Source organism: Heptranchias perlo, chromosome 1 (assembly GCF_035084215.1).
Source record: "Heptranchias perlo isolate sHepPer1 chromosome 1, sHepPer1.hap1, whole genome shotgun sequence".
NCBI classification, from domain to species: domain Eukaryota; kingdom Metazoa; phylum Chordata; class Chondrichthyes; order Hexanchiformes; family Hexanchidae; genus Heptranchias; species Heptranchias perlo.
This window is the reverse complement of record NC_090325.1, coordinates 127668448-127690963: the sequence shown is the minus strand read 5'-3', so window position 1 is coordinate 127690963 and position 22516 is coordinate 127668448. Positions and strand designations below refer to the sequence as shown.

Sequence of the window (22516 nt, the reverse complement as noted above, 5' to 3'; positions counted from 1 at the left end):
TAAACTTATATCGAACCTTGGTTCGAGCACACTTGGAATACTGTGCACAGTTCTGGTCTCCATATTATAAAAAGGATATAGAGGCACTGGAGAAGGTGAAAAAATGATTCACAAGGATGATACCAGAACTGAGAGGATATCCTTATCAGGAAAGACTAAACAGGCTGGGGCTCTTTTCTCTGGAAAAAAGAAGGCTGAAGGGTGACCTAATAGAGGTCTTTAAGATAATGAAAGAGTTTGATAGGGTAGACATAGAGAAGATGTTTCCACTTGTGGTGAAGTCCAAAACTAGAGGTCATCAATATAAGATAGTCACTAATAAATCCATTAGGGAATTCAGGAGAAACATCCCAAAGAGTGGTAAGAATGTGGAATGTGCTACCACAAGGAGTAGTTGAAGCAAAAAGCATAAATGCACTTAAGGGGAAGCTAGATAAGCACAAGGGGAATGGAATAGAAGGATATGCTGATAGGCCATTCAGCCCACTTCATCTACCCCTGTTTCTATGCTGTAGACTCAATGTAACTTAATAATGTAAAATAATTGTCAAGTTGAGTCGAAACCTCAGATGGTTGGCATGTATAAAAGTGAAGCATTTATGTTATGTCCTGGTGTTAGGAGACTCAAAATGATAATTAATCAAAAAAAAATCTCCACTATGCATTAAAATTAGACAGAAAAAAATTGAAAGATCAGAAGGTTATCCAGAACAATCACTATCATTTCACCACCCAGATTTCTACTTACTGCAGTACTACATGAGATGAAAAAAAATAATGGCGTTAACTCACTGATCTCACGTTCCTAATGGTGAGAGAGTGGGTCAGGGTTAGGTCTACAGCATCGTTGTGCCAATTCTCCAACCCTTGCTTCCTTTGAGCATGCCTCCCCTCTGGGACTGAGATCAATGCATTAACCCTAATATTTCTGTGTCACCTATGCATTATTTTAGCATACAAGGCAAATTGCTTTTCTACTGTAAAGGATCACTGAAAAGTTAGAACCCTGTTTCCTTTGCATAAAATTATACTCCATTAAAAAGTGAAGCAAATACTGAAATTATTGCTTACAATTTGTTACATCAAAGTGAGATGTAAAGCACACATGTTTTGTAACCCTGACATGATATTTCACTGGACATCGTTGACTAGCTTAAACAGTTTTTTTTGGAAAGAAAAGAATATCACATAATCTAAATCCCCTCATCAGACTCCAGTCTAGTAATTGATCCCAGCTTTCCACGCTGCATTTTATTGATTTGTGGATATCAAATTAGAGATGTTTTGTACCAAAATAAAAATAAATCCAAGTTTCCTCTCAGGACACTCTTGAGACATTGATTTAATCTAATTCTACTAAATTTGCAAATGAGCAACACTTTTGTGACTATAAATGGCAGATTTAAGAGAAATAATAACAGAAGTCACTTCCTTAGGGTTGGCCCCTTCTACAGCCAGATTGTCAAATTGTTATTTAAACGGGCAACTGATCAAAAAAGTACCTCATAGTGAGGCTCTGAGGGTTGTTATTTCCTGTGGAATCAGCAGGATTCCAAAACCACAATGACCAACTAAATTGTGATTAAGCTAAGACTCACTTTGGCACAACAAAATGCAAGTAGTAATTTAAAATATGCATTGAACGCTTTGCCGTTAAATTGAATCGATTATTTTATGCTGCTGGTCCTTTGAACCATCTATTCAGAAAGATATTATTTCCCATGAAGTTGAGACGTAATAGAAAAAATGTTCTTTGATTTATGTGAGATTTTTAACCCGGGTTTAATGTTTTAATCTGATTTTCCTTTTCTCCCCCTCCCTTCTTCTTTTCTGCGGGAGTTGATTCTTGCTGGGTATGACTCATAGGCACCAGATACCCACTGGTACCTCACCCACGTGGCTATTTCTGATGTGTGAGCTCAGAGTGTAATTCATTGCAAGTTATTTGACTACAGGGGCATCACAGATGAGCCCAATTCTGCCCTTGCTCGATATCTACACTTGCACATTTGCAACAGGGTCACGGGATAGCGATCCGGAGTGGGAACTTGGCTGATTTTCCCACCCCTAACCCAAGGGTGAAAAGGCCAGTTGTAACTGCTACCCCAGCTGCAATCAACTAACTCCGCATAGATTGGAAAGATTTGTTTGAAGAATAAATGTTCCAAACTCTTCCCTAATTTGACATTGTTAATCAACTCTTTAATGAACACAGAATATTTGATAGCATTTCAAAAAGATTGCAATGTTGAAATAATTTTCTTAGTTCACTGACCATTCCCTGGTTCTGATTAACTGCTTTCAAATGGCAAAAAGGAAAAATATTAGCAAGTGAGAAACTATCCTTTAAAAAAAATTCCATTTATCGCCACTCCTCTCAAAGGTGCTGATTCTTTTTTAAATTTATTCTTGGGATATGGGCATTGCGGGTTAGGGGCCAAGTTTCCTACTGGGGGAAGCAGGGGAAGAAAAATTTGTGGTGGCACTTACAGGGACAAGAATCCAGTGGTAGGCCTCCCTGGACCATTTCCTTTCTTCTGCTGCCACACTGATTTTGGATGGTATAGTCAGAGCCCACAGTCTTCATAGTGCTTCAATAAATCAGACAGAGCACTCCACCTTTACCTGCGCCATACTGCTGTAAATAGCTTTTTTGAAGACCAGCAAAAATATAAAGTTCAGGAACCATCCTAAAGTGCACCATCTAATTGGGTAGTTCAGGATCAATATTTGGCTCATATTCTAATATTAGAAGATGAGACTGACAATTGCTGTCTGGAGTGGCATGTATAAATGACGCCTGTGATTCAACAGACTTGAATTAAAGGTAGTACATCTTTTATGCTACAAAGTACAACAAGCAATGAGTATGTTGTAGACGTGGGATCTACGTAGATTGAAATCTGATTTTTGGAAAAAGACCTCAAACAGTTCTGGTAGCGTCAATTCCAGTTCAGTGTTTGTTTACAGTAAGGAGTCGGGCCTGTCTCCACTCAATAATGTTTTGTAAAAATTGTCTGTAAATAAAGCAATGCAAACAATAATGCTAGAATGCTGGATTTCAAAGTTTAGTTATGGATGGATCCAAACTCACTTCAGTTTATATTTCCTCCGATATTATTGGGAGGCAAGACATTCTGGGCAACATTTCCTGATTTTGTTTTGTTGCCCAATTTCAATTAGGTTTGGAGCAGGCAAGGGTGCACAATGGGACTGGGAGCAGTTCCACCAGCTCCCCAGTGTCAGTTTTTGCTAGAAGTGATAGCAGACTTAATACACATTCCCATATTTGGGCAGGCATATTCAAATGATCGATTAGTGATGGGAATGCATCATCCAACATATTTCCCGTCAATACCTCCTTACCAATATCAGGCACCAGGAATGCCATTGTGTTCCTGGCGTCCAGCATTGCCAATGAAGCAAAGGTGGGGGGGGCGTTAAAAATTACGGGGCTGCCTTGCCTAGCGCAATTTATCATACAACAATTAATTGCACTTGACAAGGTGTGCCACCTTTTTAAAAAAAAATGAAAATGTTTCTTTTGACAGCTCTGGAGGCCTCCAGCTATGTTACAGATATTTTCCTCCTGCTCCATCTGAGGTGGATGACCAGGCAGGAACGGAAATAGCTGGGAGCCTGCCAAAAAAATCATTAAATGAGCCTGGAAGATCCGTACTTAGGGAGATGGATGCACGCAGAGTTGGAAAATCTAGCCCTATTAATTTTAAATGATACTTTTCCACAGTTTGGTTTAAAATTTGAGGCAATGTAGATCTCCACAACAATTTACACCAGGTTAATGAGCTTGCAGCTTGGCCATTTAAATTAAATGTCAGTAAGGCTAAATGCATTTTCATTTTATGTTTAATAGATGTATTTTAAGAATAAGGTAACGAGTAGTGTTGAGGCAAGTAAAGGGAAATTAAACCCTAGGTGACAAAGTCATTGGCCCCAATATTTACGGGGAGGCAGGGAGGGAGCGGGGGCAACTGTAAGCGGCCAGGAAACCTGGAAATACAGGAAACATGGAGGACCTGCCTGAATTTTTTTTCTCTGTTTCCCGCCCGGCAGCCAACCAGATTGAGAGGCTGGCTGTCTGCCGGGCAGGAAGGCCTACTGTACAAGGCCGCAGCCAGGGACCGGAGAGGAGGGAAGGAGAGATCGCGGGGCGGGGGAGGTGGGGTGTCGGCTGATCGTGGGGAGGGGGGAGTTGGATCGCGGGGGGGGGGGGGGGGAGGCCGATCACAGGAGGAGGAGAAATCAGATCACGGGGGTGGGGGGGGGGAGACATTAGGTCGCGGGAGGGAGAGATCATGGGGTGGAGGGGGGTTTGGAGATCGCAGGAACGGAGGGAGGCCGATCTCGGCAGGTTAGCTTGAGAGGACGGGGGTAAGCATTCCTGCTCCTCCTGGCCCACAAGCAGTGCTGGAAATGCATTTACCTGCTGGATGTGGCAGTTCCCGCCTTCCTTTAGCTGTCGGGTTTCCTGAGTCCTGGGAAACCTGACCTGCAGCTGTTAAATTCAAATAGCTGCTAAAATCTGAGGAACTAATTAACATATTCTAAATATGGACCCAACTCTCCAGAGTGGGTTTCGCGTCCGTCCCCCAACCCACCCCAGTTAAACGAAAAGTAGGCACTTTTGCGGCAAGTTGGGGTCGGGTTTCCCATTTTTAAGAATTTAATCCCCCTGCCCCTCTCCCGCCCATCCTGAGGGGTTGAAATTCTCCATATTGTTTTCATTAGATTATTTATCCTTCTCTGCATTTGATTGCAGTGAATGTTTCTCAGCCTTTCCTTATTCCTTTGGCAAAATCCTCTATAGACACATATTTTGAATACCTGAGTTGCAACGACATTGTTTTTCCAGTTATGGTTGTGGACTTGTGTAATTTTTTTGTACTTTAATATCTGATTCCTTATTTCAGACACATACACCTTTTTCTGGCTTTTAGTATTTGCTGTTATATATGAAAGACTAGATTAGTTCTTAGTGTTGCATTCTTTTTATTATTTTATCTACTTAAGGAGATAGGTAAAAGACATTCTATTATAAATATATAACTATTATATCAATGTAAGATTATTCACTTGTTTGTTATTTGTTGAATTAATTTATTTGACATTTTAAACTTAAAATGAAGTCTCATGTGATACCCTACTGCTTTTGAAGACTGACGTGAAATTTATGAAGGCTTAGATAGTCCAATATGTAAAAGTAATTGCCAAACAGAGTTTGTTGTTCATGTACCTGGTTTAATTATTGATAACGTACCTAGATCTCAAGGTAAGGATAGACGCTTCTGAAGGTTTGACAAGTTGGGACTAACCCATGGGGGATCAAAGGTACTAAAACTGAACGAATCTAGGGTAAGAACATTAGAAAATACCCAAAAATGTAACAGGGTAAACAGTAAAGAAGAGTTGGTGAATCGGCAAAAAGGGACTTTCAACTTAAGGTTATTAATAAAAACAAAACGGAGGAGGTTCGGAGAAATGTTTTAATGCAAAGGGTTATTAGAATATGGAATGCATTACCAAAAGTGGCTGATTCAGTCAAATGTTTAAGCTGGGAGCTAGGTAAGCATGTGAAGAAGAAAGGTATTATAGGCCATAGGGAAAGAGCAGGAATAGGGGATTAAATTAGATGTTCAGATGTGAAGCTAGCATTGGCACATATATGTTGCACTGAAATGGTCACCTTCTGTGCTCAAATTTCTATGATTCTATGAATCGCCCCTCTCTTCTCTTTAACACTGTGAAGCTGCCCCGCAGAGGACCAAAGTCTAGTCATATCTGTGAAGAGAGCATGATTTATTACAATAAATGTTGATAAGGATTAGTTCTATTTGCCATCAATGCCAGGCCAAGAGTTAGAATTCCACGGTCTGTATCATTCCCCCACCACCCCCAGATTGTCTTAGTCCACCTATATAATCGGTAAGCCACTATTATAGAATCATACAGCACAAAAGGAGGTAATTCGGCCCATCGTGCCTGTGCTGGCTCTTTGAAAGAGCTACCCAATTAGTCCCATTCCCCTGCTTTCCCCATAGGCCTGCAATTTTTTACTTTTCAAGTATATATCCAATTCCCTTTTGAAATGTATTATTGAATCTGCTGCCACCACCCTTTCAGGCAGTGTATTCCAGATCATTATCAATGTGGATGCTGGCAGAAAAACGTTTTCTAACCGAGGAATGATATGCAAAACCATTATCAAATCAGGAAGTAAATGCAACACCTACAGGAAAATTCAAGCCAAAGTATCGTTGGGATAATTGAACAAAATATCATTACATCATCATGGCTATTGCAATAATTATACTGCGTTATAACAGTTGACATTTTCCTGAAGTCACACATCTCATTTATTAAGAACACAAGCAGTTAACAGCTGTCCAGATTTTTATAGATCTACAATGCAGTTTAATGTTTGCTCCATTATCAAATCTAGACAGACCGTATGTGGATAGACAGCAGGAAAATCTAATTTGATTGTGTTTATTACCATACTAAATCTTCCTCATCCCTTCACTACTCAACACCCAAATCATTATTATTTAAAAAGCTAAAATATTATAGTAGAACGGTTAGAGATTATAAGCACTGATGGGGCAAAGGCTGCTGGTTTATTGGTATTCCTGATAATATGTAGAACACACTCTTTTTAACCAAATTGCAAAGTAATGCAGCTGAGTTAATCCAATATAATTAAATGCAATTTGTGGAGCACTAAAGTGAATATGAAAATTGGGGTTGGGGATTTCTCCCTTGAGTTACCATATCTTTTGGGGCAGTCATAGGAGCAGAATGTTTTTTGTAAAACCACTACCACAAATCCACCCCCAAAAACCTAACCTTCATTCTACTCCCAAAAGAAAAACCAGTCCCCTTCAAAAACTTCTATGCTACATCTGTCTCCATCTTCAAAAACTTCCTCCTAATCTAACTCTTCAAAAGTGGAGTCAAGGGGGTGTGCCCAGTTCTGCCAACCCATCCCCCTCCGTTGCCACTTCAAACCAGCCCCAAATAATTAACGGCCTTATAACTATGGTGGCAGAGGCTGCAGCAGGTGTCCCCAAGACAAATACAGCTAGGAGGAGGCCACTTTGTGTGCTCGTACTGATGGCTGCGGTTTCTTTACCTGCATAGTGTTCTTTATAGTACTTCAGGGGTTGAGTCAGAACATTTTTTTGCTTGGCACTCTCGACATGCATTTCTCTATGGAAATATCTTTATTTTTGTATTAGAATGAGAACATGCAAGAGGCCAGATTAAAAGCTCTTCGAATCAGGCATCATAGAAAGCACCTCTCCCTATATGTTGACACTCAGTCAATGGGGTGTACATGTGCAGAAACGGGATAACGTTTGCATATCCGCAGGACATAATGTCCGCACATGCGCACAAGCTATTGGTGATGAATTGTGAGGTGTACTGAAGACTGCTGGCAGCTCTGAGGTACTCCTTGTAACGTCCGCGATTAACGTGCATTAAAAAAAATTAATCGCCAAAATAATTAACAGTCCCCCATACTCCAGTATATTGATTTCATGATCTACAACTGCATTTATAAATTCTTCCATGGCATCACTTCGCCCTACCTCTGTAACCTCTTCCAGCCCTACATCCCTCAGTGGACTACTTCATATTCCTCTGTGCCTCTGCTTCGCTATCATGATGGGTGAGTGGTGATTCGTACAGGATAGAATGCAGTCGATGGAGTCACTCCGCCCTCCCATTGCAATCTCCTCCAGCCCTATCCCAGCTTACACCCTCTGCTCTTCACATTCCTCTGAGCCTCTGTTTCACCATCATTGGCACATCCTTCAACCATCAAGCCCATGCTCTTTGGTGTTCTGTTTCTAAACCTTCCACTATGCTACATCTCTCTCCACCTTCAAAAACTTCCTCATAATCTACCTTCTCAAAACAATGCCTTCAGTCAGCTCCTTTAATCTTCATCCTGTTCCTGGTCAATGTCCGATACCCACTTTGTACTGCACCGTGAAACCTTTGATACTTTCAAGGTGTAATATAAATGTAAATATTTGGGAAAGTAGTTAAACAAATGTATCATTGTGTGGAACAGTACTGGAGGAGGTCATTCGGCCCATTGTGCCTGTGCCGGCTCTTTAAAAGAGCTATCCAATTAGTCCCATTACCGTAATCTTTCCCCATAGCCCTGTAAATTTTTTCCCTTCAAGTATTTATCCAATTCCCATTTGAAAGTTACTATTGAATCTGCTTCCATCACCCTTTCAGGCAATGCATTTCAGATCATGTCAACTCACTGCATAAACAAGTGTTTCCTCATATCGCCTCTGGCTCTTTTGCTGATCACCTTAAATCTGTCTCCTCTGGTTACCGACCCTTCTGCCACTGGAAACAGTTTCTCCTTATTTACTTCATCAAAACTGTTCATGATTTTGAACATCTCTATCAAATCTTCCCTTAACCTTCTCTGCTCTAAGGAGAACAGCCCCACCTTCTCCAGTCTCTTCACATCACTAAAGTCAACTGTGTTGTCTTGACTTAAAAAGATTTTTGGTTGAACACATTTAGCGCAAAGTGCCAATCAAATTGGTTATATAATTGTGCAATTATTTGTGTAAGCTGGTTCAAAATATCAGTGAATAATATACAGGGCCCTTTAATCCCAGTGTAAAGTCTCAGCCACTGACTCCGTCAGATTTTCCAGGATCAGGGGAGGTTCTGTTATTAAATGTCAACGATAGGTGCCTGCATTACTAAGGGTGTGTTTCATGAGCTCATCAGAAGAATAGAGTGGAAAATGCAGTACTGGCAAGCTGCTGGCCAAAAAAAATCAAATTCTCATCAATATCTTCCGAGGTCTAATCCATATCTCAGGTCTGCACCCCAGGGTGGTCCCTACTTGCACCATCAGCAAGGCAGCATAGCATGGAGCATGGAATATCCTGCTATTGAACTGGTTTATTACGGCTCCCTGTCTGTGCAGTACACTCTGCCAGTTTTTCCAATAACTTATAGCATAGAGGCTGTCAAAGACATTGGAGCATTTGATCTTGCCCAAGACAGCTAAGAGCTGCCCTCTTGACAAAGAAGCTAGTGGTTCAAAGGTTTACCAGCAAACAATGCCATTGGAAAGCAAAAGATGAATCAAGCTACATGGGAAAGTAAGCTGTGAGGAGGACACAAAGAGGCTGCACAGGCATATAGACAAGTTAAGTGAGTGGGCGAGAAGATGGCAGATGGAGTATAACTTGGGGAAATGTAAAATTATCCACTTTGGTAGGAAAAATAGAAAAGCAGAATATTTTTTAAAAGGTGGGAAACTAAGAAATGTTGATAGTCAGAGGGATTTGGATGTCTTTGTACATGAATCACAGAAAGTTAATATGCAGGTACAGCAAGCAGTTAGGGAGGCAAATGGTATGTTAGCCTTTATTTGCAAGGGGTTTGGAGTATAAGAGTAGGGAGGTTTTACTGCAATTATATAGGGCTCTGGTGAGACCACACCTGGAGTACTGTGTACAGTTTTGGTCTGCTTACCTAAGGAAAGATATACTTTCTGATATACTGCAACAAAGGTTCACTAGATTGATTCCTGGGATGAGTGGTTTGTCCTATGAGGAGAGATTGAGTAAAATGGTTGTATATTCTCTGGAGTTTAGAAGAATGAGAGGTGATCTCATTGAAACATATAAAATTCTTAGAGGGCTTGACAGGGTAGATGCTGAGAGGCTGTTTGCTCTGGCTGGAGAGTCTCGACCTGGAGGTCATAGTCTCAAGATGAGAGGTTGGCCCTTTAGGACTGAGATGAGGAAAAATGTCTTCACTCAGAGGGTTGTGAATGTTTGGAATTCTCTATCCAAGAGGGCTGTGGATGCTCAGTCGTTGAGCATATTCAAGGCTGAAGATCGATAAATTTTTGGACACTAAGGGAATCAAGGGATATGGGAATAGTGCGGGAAAGTGGAGTTGAGGTAGAAGATCAGCCATGATCTTGTTGAATGGTGGAGCAGGTTCGAGGGGACGTATGGCCTATCCCTGCTCTTATTTCTTATGTTCTTATGTTAAGCTATTCACAATTGCACAATTAAGCCCATGCTGATGCCATGTAATTGGTGAACCTTGGAAAAGAAGCATGGTGCACTGCTGCCAGATTGATTTGTACTATGTTTAAAATTTCAAAACTGATATATTCCAATCACCCAGAAGAAATTATTGACAGTCAGAAACTATTGGGAGGCTATCCAGAAACGTACCTAGAGTCATGAGAGTTCTCTGCTGCTTAGCAGCTTCTGAGGAATGCACATGGAGCCCACAAGCCAGGGTCTAGACCCATTAAAGAATAACTTTGTCCGAACAAAGTGGGGGTAATTTTGACTTTGGATGATAGTGTAAAACAGGCGCTATAAATTCAGCCGCCAGTATACATCTCTTCCGTTTTTCATTTCCGTTGATGTAATGTATTGGGATTTTCAAGAACAGTAATGTTGTACATCTATGTGCTGCCAGAAGTGTTAAAAAATAAGGTAGAGGCCTTTTTGAATCAGAATGTTTTGAACAAAGCTAAAATTTATATTTTTCGCAGTGTAATTTGGCTTCAGATTGACTTACACTTGTCCCAAATAATAACCAAAGCAAACTCAAAGATGGAGTTTTTCTGGCACCATTACATTGGTAGTGAAGAATGTACTATTATGTCATGACCAGTTTTTCAGCAGGCCTCTCTACATATAAAAAACAGGACTAAAGTAATTTGTTCAAGGCACCAAATTTTATTGAGCCAGCAGCGCTCTCACAGCATAGCTTGACTGTACTCCCAAGAATTTTGTAATGCAGATTTAACTTTCACAAAAATTGCCTTTCGAAAGCAGGCTCTTTAGTTTGAACACAATGACCTTGGCTTAGATGTATGTGTCAAGTGATCTGTATGAAAGGTTGGTGAGAATGGGTTCAAATTTAAGCATTGAAGCTTTGATGTATTCAATACATTGTGCTTGAACATATTAAAGTAGACAAATGGAGGTGGAACTGAACAAATAGGCTCAGTTTGGATCAACATGAATTGACATTCTCCAAACAAACTTTGGTTAAGACGATCTCTCACATTTAGTTTATGTTATTGTGGCTGTGAAACATTTCCACCAAAGATTCTAGAAAAGATGTGGCCGCCGCTAGGCTTTTACCCAAACAATGATCGTGCTTTAATGTGTTCCTTTTTGCATCCTGCTCCTGCAAGAAGACTGTCACTGTGATGAATGGAAATCCTGTGTAGCCAGTGGCTGCATCAGAGCTACTGCTTTGATGACCAGCATTACAGAGTAGGCCTCCAGAAGTATAATTTTGCCTGCAAGCCAAAGCATCTCTTGATCAAGAATGATTTAGTGCACTGCACAAATGAAACAAGTTATGAATAGTTAACTCTGTGTGCATGTCTAGTTTATTTGTAGGCTGATTTACATGCTTGTCAATGAATTTCTGGTAAAAATCCATTGATCCTGGTTGCTCAACCCTGCAAAGATCTTACATTGCTCCTTCTTTGCAGATTTTAAAACCCATATATGAATCATCAATCCAGAAATGTCTAATACCTACAAATAATTCCAACTGCTAATTTCAAACTTATCCAAGTGCCTGGAAAATGGGTGCCATGCAAAGTAAAAACGGACACCGATCCCGTTTCCCCATTCGGCTCCTGAAGAGACCTGCTTCAAAATATTCTCTTTCCAGTGACTGTGCTTGAAGATGTTGCAGAAATGTAAATTACATGCACATGAATATCAGAGGGCTCTGCAAACAGAATTTCTCTGATAGCGCTGGATGCAGATCAGAGGTAAATTGCCCCCATAAAGTCCTAGCGGTACTGCTTCCTAAGCCGCCATTTAGGTGCTGCCTGCGTTGAGGGACAGGCTGATATTGTCAATGTAGGTTTTTTTATTTTTGACCTTTTGAATAAATAATGGTTTTGCTGCTTCAGGATGTGCTCCTGAATGCTGCCAGTCTGTTACATGAAGGCAGTGTACAGTACTGTGCCCACCCATCACACGTTTGTCATATGGCTTAATTGGAGGCAGCCAAGGTAAAATAACCCAAGCCACCTTGGCAACTGCTGAACTCATTTGCCTGGGCATCTCCTGAGCCATTAAAACCGATTCCTACCACAGAGCAGGAATTCCCCCTCTGCTAATTGTACAATTGCTCCATCCCACCTTGAATAGGAAGAGAAGCCTCACAGTTAAACCAGCACCCTGCTCCTATTCCTGCACCATTATCCTTCATACCCACACCTGTTTTCCCTGTTCCTCCACCTATTGCTTGGCATTGCAGTGCTGTCCTCTCATTAGCTCTGACCAAGGCACCGCGGTGTCTTCTGCTTGTGGTGCTGCTGCCATCCCAACCATGGCACAGCAGCACAAACTCATTCACAGGGACAGAATAATAGCGAAGACCACTGACACAAAAATCACAACATATGGCAGACATAACTTAATTTAAAAACTTACCAGAATTCCTCAGAAGTTGCCCCAATTAAATTCTGCCCATATTTCCTTTAAAATTCAAAGATTGCCTGGGGCTCTTATGGGGCTTCCTTTTTACCTGCTCCTTTAACAATGCTGCTGCCTCCACATTTGCCCAAAGTCTACCCAGTTCATGCTAATGAGGACCCACATGAAGATCATGCACTATTTCAGCCACCAACCGCAAGCCTTCCCCCCCCCCCCAACCCCCGCCCACCCTGCTGGCCGCATCTCAGCCTCTCCATTGACGCCCATTGCCCACCAGATACAATTTTCAGGCATGTTTGTAAATGGGTGAGCTGCCCGCCCGCCTATTCTAGGCTGCCTAAATATGCAAATCGACGTGTTATGCTGGTTGTAGGACCCCAATTGTAATTTTCAGCTACGTACGGATGGAGCAGCGCTGCGCACGCTTTGCCCATTTGTACCAGATGTTGAGCGGCCTAACCAGTGGTCCACAAAGGGACTGCTGGAGGCCATTCAATACCTGGAGCAGGAAAAATCCCAACCACCCTTAATTACCAGGCTGCAGTGGGCCGACTGCTTGGCATCCACAGCCGTCTGGCAACATGTAAACGGGGCCCTGGCCTCAAAATGTCTTGGGCCTTCTGCCGGCAAGTACGGGCAGGCAGTGCGGCCTCTATGCAAACTTTGAGCCTGTTTTGGGTGGAAATGAAATATTGCCCCATGATATTTACCCCTGTAAATGTTATGTTGTTAAGCTAAAAAGTGCATCACTGGGGACATTGAGTTTCTGTGTTTGACAAGTAGCATGTATTCTGCTGCTTGTGGAGCAAGGTCACTTTTAATTGGGAGAACACACCCTCTTTTAGAACTGGAATTTCCTTTTGCGAAGACTAATCTTTTTTTCAGTGAATCAACATTTCAGTGGTCCAAAAGGACCTTTTACAAAAGATTTTTTTTTAACATAAAACCTATAATGTTATCTTATGTTCATCTTCTTAAACAAATTGCTAATTGCACAATTAATGTTGCCATGGGTACTGCCAGTGTCACTGAGGGGATTCATTTGTATGCATCCCACGCCCTCATGCTTTAGTATTGCATGAAATGATGTTTCAATTTTATTTTTTTCAATGCATCGCCCATCTGTTACCCATTAAATAAAAACATTAGGCTGTTATTGCCCTGTTACATTATTTAATTGAAACATCTCTTGGGTTTTCTTGCCATTGCTGTTACCATAGGTGACAAACATCTATCTTGTTTAGTTTTCTTTTAATAAAGTACATTGAAAAGGGACAACGTCTTAATGAAAAAATATTTGACAAATGTGCTTTTGTTGGGTGACGGAGAATAGTAATTTTTGACACAATTATATCACACACAAAAGAAGTGATGATGTTTTGATACAATTTAAGTTGTCTGTTTATTTTTAAATGAAAGAAGGTTGGTCATATACTTTTATCTAAAGATGGTACCCCTTTAACCATTACTGAAAAACCATTCTGTTCTCCTTTGTGTTTTAATGAATTTGATTCATCTCACATATCTACAAGGTTGGAAATTATAGTAAACTTAAACTAATTACCGCAGTACAAAAAAGATATTGCAGCTATTGAGAGGATACAGAGGAGAGCGACTAGAATGATTATGGGGATGGAGGGATTGGTTTACGATGAGTGATTACATAAATTGGGCATGTTTTCACTGGAAAATAAAAGCTCGAGAGGTGATGTGATTGCTGATTATAGGATTCTAAAGGGACTAGATAATGTAGACCATGACAAGTTGTTTCACCTTGTCCAGAACAGTACAGCCAGAGAACACGGTCTGTGCCTGAAGTAGGGTAAATTCAAAACTAATCTGCAGAAACAATATTTCACAAAGCGAGTTGTAAATCTATGGAACAGGCTCCCTAGTGGAAGCAGTTAGTATTGACTCATTCAAATGCAAATTAGATAGATTTCTTTCAGAAAATATTATTTTGGGATACAATATATGAGTAATTTGAGATGTGACATAGGGTAATTGTAGCAAGCTTGGGTGGAACGGGTGACTTTGGATCTATGGTTCTCAAAGGTTTCCACCACTGTGGGGGGGGGGTGGGGGGTGGGGGTTGGTCATCTCATGTCTGGGTCTGTTGTAGACTAATTGATAGAGATTGATTGCTATGATTAGTGAACAACTCTATTGTTGTTGTATCAGGTGACTACAAGGATGATAGAAAGCGATCGAGATGGACCTTGGAATATTATTGTCTAGCAATTCATATTTTCCTATTACCTCCCATCTAGTTTTGGATATAATACACTGATTTGTGAATGAACTGCCCAGAAATTTCAAAAATATATATCAAACACCAAAAACCTATTTTTTAATAAGGGAAGTAATTTTTTGCCACCTACTCTTGTGACATAGAGGTATTACTTATTATGTTTGACTTTGTATTTTCATCAGCAGCAATCTAATATCTGATGGCTAACCTAACTGAAACTATTAATAAATGTAATTCCTATGAAAGTGAATGCATTTTAATAAATGATTTCTTAAAAATATAATCTTTAAAAATTGCAACAAAACCTATTACTAAGCATTTTATTACTATTGGCGCCCTTCCAGTACACTTCTATCATACCCCCAGTGGGAATGCACCTGAAGGGCTGCAAACTAGGCTGGGTCCAGCCTTATGTAGGGGATTCTCTGGAGTCTTGTTAGTGTTGGAGCATCTGCCCAATCCTAACAAGGTCAGTGGCATGAGAATAGGGACTCCCAATGCTGGGGGTTACTGTGCCCTGGCCTATCAGTTGGCGGGTGAATCATCGAATGCTAGTAAGGTGTCCATTGATGGTCGTGGGGACTACCTTTAGGGGGTCTAGGCCTCGACCATCAACCTACACCCTGGGTGAAGCCACAGGGGAAAGTTGGGGTTCCTGAGTGAGCCCCTAGCCACATAGGTGCTGGCCACTGCCGTGTTAATTAAGGGATCTGCCCCTGACCCCATGAACTTCAGTGGAATCAGCACTGGAGGTTCCAGGTGGAAGTATCAGAACAATTATGCTGGGATGCACCCCCACCCTGTTTTTTGTTGGCCCCTTTGTCCATTTTGTCCAATTAACTATTTGTTAACCAGACTCATTTGAGCGATTGGTTATTTCATCTGAATGGCGATACTTCATAAATATGAAATTGCTTCTTAAAAATACGTTTTTGGTTAAGTTTGACCATTTTGCTGGATGTAATTAATACAGTCTATTGCAGAATGGCAAGGATTCATTGTGTCTCTTTCCTCATGAGTATATATCTGAAATTAGATACATATATGTGTCAAGCATGTCTTGCACAGTTGCACTGTGGAAACGTATCTGTTTTGGGAAGTGTAGTCGTCATTACATTGATTTGTACATAATAGGCAATGTGACTGATATACCATCAGCTCTGACATTTCATAGTAGACACAGGTGACATTATATTAGCAAATAACAGATCAAGAAAAACAAGGGTGAGAGACAAAAGTGAACCCCCAAAGATTCCTTCCTTTCTCTGTATTCCTCCCCTTCTTTTGTTTCCTCTTTTCCTAATATACCTCTTTGAGACAATTGACCACATTAAATGCCTTAAAGTTAATATTCCCAGTAATCATTTTTTCACCCCCCTCGCTGTCAAAGGATAATCACCCAGAATGGGGTTTAGCATTGCTTTTGTTTTCTTTTCTCTGCTGTCTCATCCAACGCCCTGGTTCAGCCTGTGCTCCAGATGTGGATTGGGAGTATTTCAGATTGATAGTGTGCTTACTTCAAGCCCTAGTACACACACAAATACAAGCACACCAGATATACCAAGGGTACCAATTCATCTTTCTACTGGATTGAGCTTTGGAAATATTAAAATTTATTGGGCCAGATTTTGCTGTAGCGGGGCATCTAACGGCATCTGCCATTAGTTAGACTTGCCTCTGCACCCTTCAGCTCAAAATATTGTGGCCCAAAAAATTGTTGAAACTGCGAGCAAGGGAAACAGGGCATCTGGGACCTGAATGAACAGGGCAACCAACAGGGTGTCTCCTTAACCAATGAGATTTAAGGATTGGGAAATAAACAGTGGTAGGAGCGAGTCAGAGGGTGAATTAAAGGGGGTGAATTCAATGTCAAATCAGGTACAGAAAGAGAAATAAAGAGAGGGAAAGAAAAAGTAAGAATTTTTTAAAAATGAACGTTTGACATTTTTAAAATCTCCCCGAAAAATTCAAAATCTGAAGGAATGAGACTCCACACTAGTTAATTTTCAGTGCCAGAGTAGTTGATCGGCAGTAATTAACAATTATCATGTCATTAACAGTGTACTTATGCTACTAATTACTAGCCCTAAATACCTGTGACGAGTTTAGTTTGTATCTATCGTGCAAATACAGCAGCTTCATGCCATTCAATGCATGTCAATAGTGAGGCAGACAGCGAAATGCCGCTTTCGCGAAGCTAACGACGGAGCAGCGCAACTCGGACAGCAACCTTTGGATATTTGCAATTAACGACACATCAGCTCCTTGCCTGAAGTTGCTGTACCTTTTACGCATAAATAACCAAGAGCGCTATTAGCCTCTCCGTTATTTTGACAGCAAATTCTGGCCCATTTATTAGCACGTCAGAAGTCAAAGTTTAAAAAACATGATTTCAATCCCACGGCTAGAGCGTTATTCTTCATATGCCAATAGACAGTATGACGACATTCCCCACACTGTTCCATAAGGGACATTGGCATTTACACCAATACTTCCAGGGATCCGATTCAGAGATGCCTCCCCCCACTTCAGACTGAATGGATGCTGCTTCGCTGGATTGGCAGATGATAAGAAACAAAATACTGCAGGTGCTGGAAATCTGAAATAAAAACAAAAAATGCTGGAAACCCTCAGAAGGTCAGGCAGCATCTGTGGAGAGAGAAACAGAGTTAACGTTTCAGATCGATGACCTTTTGTTAGAACAGTTCTGTGTGTCCATTCACACTGGAAAATTTTAAAGTAAGTCAACGCAAACCTGAAATGATTCCAATTGGGCAAAATCTGAGTATTTGCAAATGAACGCAAAATAGGCAAATTTTGGTCACAGGTTTTGAACCTGGTTAAACCCTCAGCCCAGAGTGAATGAGCATGCACACACAAAAATCTCTTGGTTATTACTACATACTGCTGGGATAATTTAATATTAATGCTAATGCTGATGTGCTATTAATTTTAACGTCAATTTTATGATTAGTAATGTAATAATGCCTGACTTAATTACACTAGAAGATGCAGAAACTCCCATGAGATTCTGCCTCTATCAATCAAGCCAGACAGCGAAATCTCACAAAATTTGCCCTTCAATAAAGGAAAGAAAAAACAAACATGTGTTTTGAAGCCAGCCCAGCTGGTGTGACTATGTTTGTGTTCACCGAGTACTCTCACCAGGATAGCTGCAGGTGTTCTCATCATCAATCATCATTGTGGCAACATTTGTAGTTTTCACTCACTACTGAGTGGAGCACAATCTCAGTAAAACAAAATGCTGTTTCGCTTTGTGTGGTTACTGGTTATTGCCTTCCCTCCAAAAGAATTACTCTTTGCTGTATAACTTTAACAAACTATGTGACATATGTTCCATAATTAATTTCAAATTTAGAATGTGTATTTCTCGTTTGTGACTGTTTTCGAGGCCCAGATAACCAATACAGAGAGCCTCAGGGATTTGCAGATTTGTCTGATGCATTGTATATGATTACAGATATCATAAATTGATGTGCACAAAATCCAGTCTTGTTAGACAACAGCAATCACCCTGAGTAACTAAACGCCAAACGGTGATGTATTTTAATAGTCTACATACTGGGAGATCATCACATCTTAAATAGATCAGTTCCTCAGATAAGATGTGAGGGTTCCACGAACGAAGTTAAATTTTGTGATATGTTATGAGAGGCACTGTTTCCATTGATTGTAATTTTTTTTTCTTTAAGCAATACAACTCACAAGTGTCTGATTTCCAGGAGGGAAAACCATCCAACCAGCTGCAGAATAAGTTAACCACAGTAGACTTTAGAAAGAGTATATAAGGAATAATATGGTATTGAAGAGTGTTGACTGCCAACATTTTGTCCTCACAGGTCATCAGTTTTCAAATTGGGTTTCACAAGGGCATCCACGTGAGGTCATGATTTCTGTCCGCCTTGTGCTGGGCACACTATGCGCTAGAAGAAGTGTGGGGGACATTTTCCTGTTCCTGTGCCTGGGACTTACATTCCTCTCTGTCCAATTTTCCTCCATTTGCTGCACCCAAGTGATCCCATACCGGAACATTTGCCCCAGTGTCTCAATGATTCTGTAATTCTTTCTGTATTCGTTAACTTACTAGCAAGTTACTTCTGTAGTTTTGTAATAGTAGCACTGTTTTTCTTTGGATAGCTAGCTGAAAGTGAGGGCATGGGTCCTCAGAGTATGTCAGTATTTGTTGGGGCTCCCTATATAGGAATAGTTGAAAACCACTCAGCCTCAATTCCATCTCCATGGGAGATCCCAGGCACTTTCCTACAGGTGGGAGGAGAGATCAGATGGAGTCATTCTGAAATACTGCCACGTTCAACCTACAGCATTGGCAGATGATTGGGAAATTGATCGACTGTGGCCTGCTCAGTCGGAAATCGTAGCCTAGATTTTCAGATCAGGTTAACGCCAACTTTAAAATAACACCGGCATTAAAATAACGCTGATTGAAAAATCTAGACTAGCGTGCAAAGATCAACCAAAGGGGAGGAGACAAAATAAATACTTCACAAAAGAAATGATGTATATCTCTGAAAATTGTTCATGTTAACTGAGCGGAAGAGCAACTCACAGATTGATGAGCTGTTCTGCCATGGTCTGCATCAATCAGTGATGAAACAGGGATATTTAGGCATGAGTTTAGGCATAAGTTGTTCATCTCTTATGGGGCTGTTGATTAATTCTAAATGTGCTGACTTACGCAACTTCTTTTTTTTGATTCTTTTTAGAATGGATTCACTCCGCTCTATATGGCTGCCCAGGAAAATCACATTGAAGTTGTGAGGTTCCTGCTGGAGAGTGGGGCTAACCAGAGCACAGCCACCGAGGTATGTGACTCTACATTGACAATTCATTCAATTAGCACTTGTATAATAACAAGCCACCCTTTCTTTAGACTCTTGCTAAAATTAACATTGAAATATATTAACTAATGTTGGTAGCATTTCCCCCAATCATTCATGGTTTTTATCAGTGACAAATCACCAAATCTCAAAACTTATTAATTTGCATGTTAATGCAGACTGGATAGAAGAATCCATTTAAATTTGCATATGTCACAATTAATTCAGTCTATAGAGAAAGAGCAGAATCTATTTTCCAAGTTCATCTAAATAATCTTTTGTTAACTTGAAGTTAAATTGAGGAGTTTGGTCTTTTTCTCCTCATCTACCAAATGCCCATATATCAAATTAAGATAGAAGTGACAGATTTACTGTTGATTAAGAAGTAGATGAGACTTTAAGAAACATTACAGTGATTAAGGTCTTTTTGCATTCTTTCATTAGTGACTATTTTGCCGACATAACAATTCTTACTGCACTCTTAAGTAGGGCTTGTACGTGAAGCACTTTGAGATGTTTCTGAGAGTCATGATAAATGCAAGTCTGTCTTTTTTTTGGTAGTAAAAGATAACTAGAAGCAAAAGAAAGGGACAAAAATAGGAACAGTTTTTGATTTTCATTTCATTTAGTTATATGCTATTTTTAAAGTTTCACCTGTTAAGGAAGGAGTTCAATTATCGTGCATAAACCAGCACCTAAATGTAAGCCCTTGGTCTATGAAATGTAATGGGGGTTAAATTGAGTAACCACCAAAATCGGGTGCAGGGGTCACGATGCGCGATTAACCCTCACTCGTTCGTTGTGATGCAGGCAGCACATAACATTTGTGCTGCCTGATGATTTCAATGATAGCTGCACGCACCAGCTGGGGGCCCTAATACCAGGAGTGGCTAGCACCACTTAAAGGCAGCCTGCACCTCTTAAATGGGAGGTACACTGTGGCTGCTGGAAGTGCTTTGGGAAGTGAACCTTTGGTGGAATATACTGATGAATGGCTGCGTCTGTGAGAGAACGTGCACCAAGGTTCTCGGATGATGCACCAGAGCCCTTGGTGGAAGAGGTGGACAGACGGAGGAGTATCCTATATCCGCAGGGGGGCAGGAGTATCCTATATCCGCAGGGGGGCAGGAGGTCCTCCAGACACATGCTGAAGAGGCAACGGGAGGCTGTGGCGGACAAGGTCAATGCCAGGAGCGTTGTACCACACACGTGGATGAAGTGCAGGAAGAAGTTCAATGATTTGACACGAGTGGTCAAGGTGAGTGAGTTCAGCTGTCAAGTGGCATTTCGTACCAACTGCACCACTAGCCTTACCCATTGCTCAACACACTACACTCCCCATCCCCCACCTACCAACTAACTCTTTCTATCACTGCTCAACTCTTCAAATCACATGTATCTCACTCTCACACATTACTACTCTGGCAAGCCGCACACCCACAACTCATGGGTCACACACATTGGCAGCTATTCGAACATGACAGCCACATCACCCAAACATCTTGCACGACACCCACTGACACACTTCCCTCTTTCTTGCAGGAGAAGGCACAACAGCAGGCAGCAGGAAAGAACGGACGGAGGACAGGCATGCGTATACGTATTCACCGCCATGGAGGAGACGGTGCGGGCCATCATTGGAAGGGCCACGGCTGAGGCCGTGGCCACTGGCAGCGCTGGAGGTATCGATGATGGTGGACTTTGCGTACCCAATCCTCCTTCTCGCTTCCCACTTTTCCCTCATCTCACAATCTTTTCTGACTCACGTGCTGCCGATGGTGTAAGCACACACATCTTACTTTCTCCTCTCCCCTCACCACAACTCATCCCGTTTCCCTTTGTCATTTCAGATGCCCAAGAACTGGAACCTGCACAGTCAGAGGAGACAGAGGCAGACGACAGTAATGATGAAGACACACCGTCACTGTATCTTACACTTGCAGCCACCTGCTCAGAGGCTGACACTGCGCAAAGTTTAGAGGCTAGGGTAGAGGAGGGATCTGCACGTGGTGAGTCACCGGACACAAGTGCACAGGAGCCAGGGTGGGGGGAATGGATAGGCAGGTGTCAGCTCGCTGGAGGGCAAGATTGCACACTAGTTCTGCTGCAGAGAAGTCAGATAATGACTTCGATGGGCCAGGCTATAAAAGACGGCTGATGGGGGTACACCAGCAAATGCTTGGGGCACTGGAAAGCCTGCCAGAAAACTTGCACACAATGAGAAGGGGCATGGAGGAGTCCAGCGACAACTTGGCACAGGATTTTGCACAGAGCTTGGAATCCATTCTTTCCCTCATGGAACGGATGGTCACCTCCATCAGCACACCTGTGGAACCCACCATGATGCAGTGTCTGGTGACTGATGTCACAGCTTCCATTGGAGCACAAACATCTGTCATCCAAGGTCTGACTGCTGCATTTACAGCTCAGACTGCTGCTATCATGGCTCTGGGTTCCACTGTGGAACGGGGCTTCCAGGGAGTCACAGCAGTCTAGCAATCTGTTCTCCAGCAGATCACCGGGATTGCTGAGGCACCACCCCGGGAGAGTGGCAGTGGGGCCACGGAAGTCGAACCTGCTGTCCTCCCTCAGGATGGCATCATTCCTGCTCCCACCCCTGCCACTCCGCCAGTGCTCTTGCTGTTGTCTGTCGGCCAGCCAGGCCAGACTGCTGCAGCCCAGGCTGAGATGGTGCAGTCTGAAGCTGGGCATTCCTGGACCAGAGCTGCTCGAGGTCGTCCTCCAAGGCCATCTGCACGCTCCTCAGTTGAAGGTCAGCAGCCTTCCACCACCCATGCTCCAGCCACTGGGGTTGCACCTCGCAGGAACACTAGGAAAGGTAAAGGCACACGAATGACAAGTACTAAGGGAATGCACAAGGGTGAATAGTATCAGTTTGATAC

The 22516-nt window shown here is 41.7% G+C and overlaps 1 protein-coding gene across 1 annotated transcript in view; it reads left to right on the top strand.

Annotated features, from left to right (window-relative positions):
• Positions 1–22516, top strand: part of LOC137326017 (ankyrin-2-like) — a 418648-nt gene that overhangs the window by 193262 nt on the left and 202870 nt on the right. The window contains exon 5 of the mRNA XM_067990953.1: positions 19500–19598. Within this exon, the coding sequence (XP_067847054.1) occupies positions 19500–19598 (99 nt within the window). The remainder of the gene's footprint in view (positions 1–19499; positions 19599–22516) is intronic.